The sequence below is a fragment of the Schistosoma mansoni genome, chromosome 6 (genome assembly GCF_000237925.1).
Source record: "Schistosoma mansoni strain Puerto Rico chromosome 6, complete genome".
NCBI classification, from domain to species: Eukaryota; Metazoa; Platyhelminthes; class Trematoda; order Strigeidida; family Schistosomatidae; genus Schistosoma; species Schistosoma mansoni.
The window spans coordinates 16223114-16231686 of NC_031500.1; the positions used below are offsets into that span (position 1 = coordinate 16223114).

At 34.9% G+C, this 8573-nt stretch overlaps 1 protein-coding gene across 1 annotated transcript in view; it reads right to left on the reverse strand.

The window, feature by feature from the left end:
• Window positions 1-741: 741 nt before the first annotated feature.
• Smp_131200 (putative diacylglycerol kinase, zeta, iota) overlaps window positions 742-8573 on the reverse strand; it is a gene marked incomplete at both ends in the record, with an annotated part of 12272 nt that continues 4440 nt past the window's right edge. Inside the window, one exon of the mRNA XM_018798415.1 lies at window positions 742-1203. Coding sequence (XP_018653359.1) covers window positions 742-1203 — 462 coding nt within the window. The remainder of the gene's footprint in view (window positions 1204-8573) is intronic.

Here is an 8573-nt window from a genome sequence, read left to right on the forward strand (position 1 = left end):
GTCCTATTTGGGACTCGTCAGCTGGATGTAACTGCATCTCAGAGTTGATGTTCACTTTGGGACTCGAACTCATTACCTTTCGCTTCAAACACCATAACGTTATCCACTGGGTTCGAGTCCCAAAGTGAACATCATCTTTGAGATGCAGGTGCATCCAGCTGACGAGTCCCAAATAGGACGAGATGCGCGTCATGAATTCCACTGCTAGCCATTGTCCATCTTTGCTTACAATGCATGTGAATTAGGTTAATATCGAGGCAATAAGCACAGCATGCACATATATCAATCACAATTGATTGATCACTGGGTAATGATCAATGTCATGCGTGTCAAGTTCTTCTTAGTGCTGATGGAATGCTATCGATCAAGTTGCAATGTGGCCACTAGTCTAGGTGATTCGACACTGCATAGAAATTGTGATTACATCTCAGTCCTACAGAAGGTCGGTCACGGCCCGAATAGTTCCATGGTAACGTCTCTGACTGTGAAGCTAGGTGACACGGTATCGAATCCGTCAGGGAACACCAGTTAGCTCAAAATTACAGGTACACCTTGCTGACGAGTGCCAAGTAACACGAAACCCGGGTCCAGTGTTTCCTGTTGACCACCTCCAACCACCATCTTAGTAGTAATGAATGTTAGAAATTGTTTTTTTTTCCATTTATAATTTCAGTACAATGAAGGCTAATCCCAAATGTATTTATAATTAAAATAAAATATAATAAGTTAAATAGTATTAGCTTACCCCATTTTTGGTCCTCCTTTTGATACATCAAATACTTGACGTGGATTTAATAACCATTGAAATTTTTTTAATAAATTTAAACCTTGATTACCACCAGATTTTGGATTAAGAAATACTAATATTGGTTTAAGGCTAGCAGTATTAATTGGATTTGTTTTAATAACAAATGATATTTTAGGTTCAATATAAATATTTGCTTGACTTATTGAAATAGGTTGAATATCTTCATGTACTGTTGTTATGGATGTTTTCGAGGATAATTGATCAGATATATTATTATTATTATTATTGATTATATGATTAGAATGATCAAGACTATTTGGTCGTGAAATTAATGAACGAATTTGATTGATATTTTCATCACAATTTGATAAACATGATGGGGTAACAAAACTACTTGATCGACAGATTGATGTAGATGATGATAATGATGAGGATGATGGTAGTTTGTAATCATTCTTAAAGATAAAGATAAATAATGAAGAGTATAGTGAAGATATGAGATGATAAAGAAAATATATGAATAGAAAATTATCTAATAAATTTGATTACGAATTGAAACTGTAATACAAAAAAATGTATTTCCGATGAGTCCGTGATTGTAGCTATGAAAATTCTATAAACCCTCTATCATATACGAATATATGTCTGTTAAATGAATGATAGGATATTAAACGAGTCATTAAGCTGAATTGCTTACTAATATCATACATAAGTTAACTTATTTAATGAAGCCACACCAGAGCCCTGGTACTGCCGAAAGTGGAGAGAGTCCACTCTCCCTCTCCAAATGCACTGACATGGCCACACGTATAGTACCTCTTCCAGGGAATTCCTAGTCACTATCTTCTCGTGGCGGAGGTGTTGTTTACGAAATTGAGAGGACGAAAAGCGAATGTCCGGCGCTTCAACCGAGTTGGTGAACATAGAAAGTTCACCTAGGGGAATTGGAAAACCTTGATTCCAAACCAATCGTGCACATGGGCTCCAATATCCTGAGGGAACAAATGGCGTATGAAACAATCGTTGGTCATCGGCTACCATAGGACTGTATCTCCTTACGATGCTCTGTTGCCTTTTGGATCAGACCTTTAGGTCAAAGGCTCCGAATGTGGCCTCCTAAGAAAACCACCTGTTTCGGTTTGTGCATCCGGGCAGTATCACAGCCCTCACACAAATCAAATGAGATTTGTGTGGCGTATATATATCCGGTGCCCCTCTGTACCAATATTTATATGTTTAAATAAATAAAATAAAATTTAATGAAGCTGATATTTATTTCAACATTGAAAATATTCCTCAGTATAATGTATTGATAGAATATCGCTTAAACGACGTAAACATTGTATATCAATATTTGTATTTATTAACAAAAATCTAATTTGTATGTTGAATATATTTGGTGGTTCAGTCATTCAGTCAGCTAAAACGTAGGATCAGGCACACATATGCATCGGTTCAAGTTGTTATACCTTACTCATTAGCACAACAAGATGAACACCGGATTCATATAAGTAGTTAACTTAGTGATGGTAATATATAAAACAAGGGTTGTATATAAGGATATAGTACAGGAAGAAAGACAGATATAAAGCAATTTTCATCTCGAGATTTAAGAGAAGATAAAGAGTGTATACACCTACGCCATTGTGATCGATTCTGAGCCATGTCACACACAGTCTCCAATCATTAGTTACGATAGTCACATGGACCCAAACCAAGTAGTTTGTATCTACCAACATGGCTCAGACTAGAAGTTAGTGACTTCAAGAACTGATGCCACCTATGGGTTTGGCCACCCCTAACTCTCTTTTCCAACCATTGCCAATACTAGTCAGCGTTGCGCGTCTTGGTAATCGATGTTCAGGCATACGTAACATGTGGCACAACCATCTTAGTCGATGAATTTTCACAACCCCATCAACTGATTTACCATCATTCTCTAAAACCCTGTATCTAAACTCACTATTACTTACCCGGTGATCCCAGCAGATGAGAGCAATATTTCTAAGCCATCTGTGGTCAAATACTAGTAACTTACGAGTATCTTCTACTCTTAACGGCCACGTTACGCAGCCGTAAAGTAAAACAGAGAGAACTGCTGTGCAATATACGAGTCCCTTAATTGATAGACGGATATCTCGTCTTCGCCATAGGTGACGTAAGTTGATAAAAGCCAAGTGAGCTCTTTGAATCCGTGCTGAGATTTAGTCAGACATCAACCCATTGGTGTAATCAGACTTCCAAGATAAGTGAAGTTGTCGATGCGATTAGAGATAAACGATAAACAGTCTTCGGTCTAAGCTTCGTATTAGTATACACTCATCAGAAGTCTTGAGGGAACTGAAACACGTCGCTGAATTCCAAGAGACATTATCTCTCATCTCAATCAAACACAATATTAGTGAGTTATCTATGTTATAGACAATTTTCTCAATGTGATATTTAATACAAAGTCATAATATCAGTTATTTTTTTACACCTCAAAGATACATATAAATATACATATTGATGAATTTGTATGTATGCATGTATTTATTGCTTGGGTAAAGTACATACTTAAGTAACTGTTAAAACTGTTAAAAGCCATTAGGTCTAATAGAAAAACATTTGAGCTATGATGCCTATAAAAGTAGTAATCACTTTTGTAATGTAATCTAGTCAATACATTGATACTCTTCAAATTATACCTACTAATTAAAGAACAACTTAAATAGTTTAGATTATATAATTATCTTAGGAAAGAACTACAAAGGGACAATACATATATATATATAATTATAATAGTAAAGATAACGATATATTAATAATATTCTTATGAGTAGAAAATTAAACTTCTGATGTTTCATCTCTCAGTGGAAGCCGCTTCTTCAGAGGATAAATAGAAAAAAAACGAATAAAATTAATACAAGTTTAATAGTACAAACTCCGCTTGTAGCGTTTAGTAGCCTGGTATCCGGCTACAGTGTTAATTGTTATCTAAATGCACATGCCGTCAATCCTCGCTTATTTTTCATCGACTTAAATCGCATTAGTGAATAATGGAATTAAATAGGAGATTGAAGTTTGGATATGTATATTTCGTACAATCGTTGATCTGAACAGACAATCAGAGAAACAAAGAGGAAAGTGGGAAGCGAAACAGATTGGAAAACAGCATGCTGTCCGCCTCAATTCAGTCGAGCGTGACTCAATATTCGTTGTCAAACGAAAATAAGTTAGATACGTGATAAATGGGGTAAGCAGTTAACACGCATGAGCTCATATAAAAACAGTCAAGATTAATAAGCGAATAAATGACAAGGTCACACTATGGCATGGAAAAAATGAATAAACTAGTACGTCCAGAAACTAGGATAACCTATATGGGCTTGATATAGAACTAGTTAATACAAGCTCTGGTAGGGTTACTCCTTTTTCCAAGCCCGAGTTAAGGTGGTTTGGGTATCAGCTCAGAAAACTTATTCCGTAGAAAACAACCTTGCTAAAAAACGACAGCCAGACGTAAATAGAATAAAGGATGAGCGTAGATTATTTTGTTCTGGTGTCAAAGTAACAGACATTTTCAATACAATGTTATCTTTAAGGCTATTTATTCAAAGAATTATATATTAAGAAGGGGTTTTGTGGAAATCATGAGTCAATTAAAGCTAGACCATCATGGAAAACCTGAAAGCACTGGTCCTAGGTTTGAATCTCGCTCGGGAGACGGGATCGTGGATGCGCACTGCCACTGAGGAGTCCCACAATAGGACGAAACGGCCGTCCAGTGCTTCCAGGTTTTCCATAGTGGTCTAGCTTCAATTGACTCATGATTTCAACTATGAAAATATATATTCATTGTTTTCTAGACACATTTCGTTACGTCTATATACAAACGACGTTTGTATTAACCTTTGAGCAGTAATATATATATGTATATATATATCTTCTACTTGTATATACTCTCAAAGTACTCAAGTGAGTTGTAATTCCCATGTACAAGTGTATTTCTAGTCAGTTCTATTAAAGATGACTATATAATTTACAATGTGAAGATCTAATTTCACATGTATGAACAATCCACTATAGAATATTTGTTTTAGATGTTGTTCGGTTCACTGAGCTTGATTATTTCATTTTGAAGTTTTCATTGTTGTACTGAACAATATCATCAGAGTTCACTTTGAAGATGGAATTCTTCTTTAAATATATCATTTAACTTTTAGTGTCTGTCTGTATTGAATTCAGCATTGAAAGATATCAATCTTTATAGCTTTATTGAGTAGTGTACATTTATGTGAATAACATTAAACAAAACACGTGTATTAACCATTGACTACTAATCATTAAATTTTATTGAGTATATAGTGCTCAATACAATTAGATAGGGTGTAGTGCCGTGCTTCGTTAATAGTTCACCCTGATAACCGTCATGGTACAAGTCTTAACGGTGCATAATATCAGAAGGCAAAGGGAAGCGGCAACTATATTTTTATTAATAAATGATGCAGACCAGAAAGTTGTAAGCACATGAGCAAATGTTAGCGAGCGAAGCAAAGATGATACGTAGTGGAGATGGCATGTAAGTTAATTCGAGAGTGAAGCAAAAATGATACGTATTGGAGATGGCTGGGAAGCCAACTCATTTTAAGCAAGCGTTACTCAACATTTATAGTCAGATAAAAATGAATGACAGACATATGATGAATAAGATACGAAGTGTACACATATATGCTCATATTAAAGTATAGCCAAGGTTAATAAGCGAATAATGAACAAGATCAAAATATGACTCATGACAGGCGAATCGGCTTGGCCAGTAGCTAGGATAAAGTATATGGGCTTAACAAATAAACTGATACTACAAGGGAATAATTTCACTAACCCGACGATGGAGTTGTTTTTTTAAAAAAATCCAACCTGTTAAATAAATGTAATTCACAAACTATTGATTGATTGGTTACAACAGTTATCTTTGATGTAGTTTGTGACAGATCCAGTGGTATCTGAAGCCTTTGTACAAAAATTATTCCTTGAAACAAATTATATATATATTTGTATTTGATAAATAAGTCATTATTGTGGTGGAGTTTTGTTCTCTGAGCTGAATAGTTTGACCGTGGAGCTATCATCATCCTTCTGAACGACATCATCAGCAGCACAAACTTCGGGTAGAAGTGATGTGTTTGAATTTCTCCAAATGTAGTTCACAGCTTGTTCTGTGTGCACCTTCATGTTGATTAGTTTTTGTTGACCTTAAATCTGTCATTGTGCACAGGACAAGCTGTGAACCACATGTGGAGTGTTAGGTCGGCTTACAATAAACTCTAGAGAGGCTCATAAAGAGCCCAACCAATCAGCGATTAGTTAGAAGCTATGCTACTAAAATGCTACTAAAATAACATGGTCCTGATTGGCTGTTAAACATATTGCTACTATGGAATCTCAAGGTCTTTTAATTACTATAAAACCCCTGTTTTCCTGTACATAATTGAACCTTGTAGTAAAGTGCTTCTCTGATACTCGTGTCTTCTCTCTGGTCTTTCAAGTCGCTGAGTAGTGCTAGCCTGGGGTTATCCGAATAGCTAGGATCCGAATAAAGCGTTCAACCTACGAGACATAACATGGGAGAAATTCAAACACTTCCATTCTATCCAAAGTTTCTGCTGATGATATCATTCAGAAGGACAATGAAAGCTCCACGACCAAACCATCCAGCTCAGAGAATAAAACTTCACCAAAATCATTCACCTGAGCTACAAATCTTCTCCACCATTGCAAAGTCATTATTTTTCTTACACATTGAATAAGCTAATTATTTTTTAGATAAAAATAAAAATAGAACTTTTTCAAGTACACCTTAACAATGTTACCCGAAAATTAGAATAAGAATAGACTTTTGAACTACACAAAAAAAGTAATAAATGTAACACACAATCGATAATAATGTCTATCAAAAATTACAACTTTTAAAAATGGATAACTTATTCATTATTCTACATTTAATTAATTGATTCTATATAATAAAACTATTTACATATATAAAATCTAAATTGATGATTAAACTGAGATTGTTACATAGTAATTTGTAAGGGAAGAAACAAACAAACATGAATTTATGGAGATAATGTGTATTTACTTGTAAGATATTTAGGTTGATGATAGTTAATAGGAAATTTTAGACCTAAGTTTCATGTTATTTAGTACTCTTCAATAAGATGAATTTATAATCTAGAGACAGCTGATGCTCTCTGGTAGATTCATTTTAATGTCACCTAGTTATACATTCAGAGATGTTACCATTCAGTGTTTGATAGAATTCAAGATGGATTTTACGTATATGACACTGACCACTACTCACTAATTATTCCATTGTAACACATATTTTATTGAGTTAGACCAATTTCTATTTGACTAAATACTTTACGACTCATATATATATGTTAATAGGTGTAGACTACGTGATTGGACAAAAGTCAACCATAAGAATCGCGTAATTGAACTGCTATGTTGTAGGATAAGGAAATATTATTGTACTGTTTCATATTCCATTAACTGGAGTGCGTTTTATGTGATTGTACTGTTATCATAATTACTATTGTTATTGTTATAGTTATTACCTCCAGCAAGTAGAAAAATTATCCTACTATGTAGTTTATTCCCACGATTTATTTTGTCATTATCCTTTTTTTGCTCTGACACCCTACTCTGACCCTTTGTGAATAGTCTGTTTAGTTTACAAATGACACATTTTTGAGGTATTTGTTCCGTAATAGAAACTAAAATTCGCTTTTTGAAAAAAATTACGCTGTCTAGTTAACTAGCATGCCTTATTCTGGCTCCATGAAACAACTATTAAGCCTGTTATAAACTTATTGAATACACTTGTCTACTCCAATAATCTTTCTTTTCAAATCATCATAATAGGTGTATGGAAACTGTTATTTGAAAACTGGTCTATAATATAACCGATCTACAAATATACTACTGATATCTCAATTTTAATTTTCATCTATTCACTTATCATACAATATGGATTATTCACTTGGTATTGTTTGTTTAAATCTTCCCATTGATGTTTAGGATTGCGACTGGTCAGTCTCTTATTGGCATATGTGCATACTGTGCGTATTACCTCGATATAGCCTTAATTCACAAGCATTGTAAGCAAAGATGGATAGTGGCTAACAGTGGAATCCAGGACGCGCTTTTCTTCCTATTTGGGACTCATCAGCTGGATGTACCTGCATCTCAGAGTTGATTTTCACTCTGGGACTCGAACACAGTGCCTTTCGCGTCAAACACCATCGCGTTATCCACTCGGCCACTGAGTCAATCTTTGCTTACAATACTTGTGAAATAAAGCTATATCGAGGCAATACACACAGTATGCACATATGCTTTTCAGAAACTGATCAATTTCAGTCCTAAACATCGATGGGAAGATTCAAACAAACAAAACTAAGTGAATTTAAACTTCACCCCATAGCACAAGCAAGTGGCTATCAGGAGTTAGTAGATAAGTGAAGAACGCGATGGCGTTTGAAGCGAACGGTACTGGGTTCGAGTCCCAGAGTGAACATCAACTCTGAGATGCAGATACATTCAGCTGATGAGTCTCAAATAGGACGAGACGCGCGTCCTGAATTCCACTGCTACCCACCATCCATCTTTGCTTAAAATATGGATTATTGTTTTAACTAGTTGATAATATTGTTTCTAACATTTAAATAACGAATTTAGGAACTTTTATATTTTATAAAATATTTTCACAAGGGGGGTTTTTGTGGAGATTTAGTAATTTTATAGTTAAGACCATGAGTCAATTGAGGCTAGACCACCATCG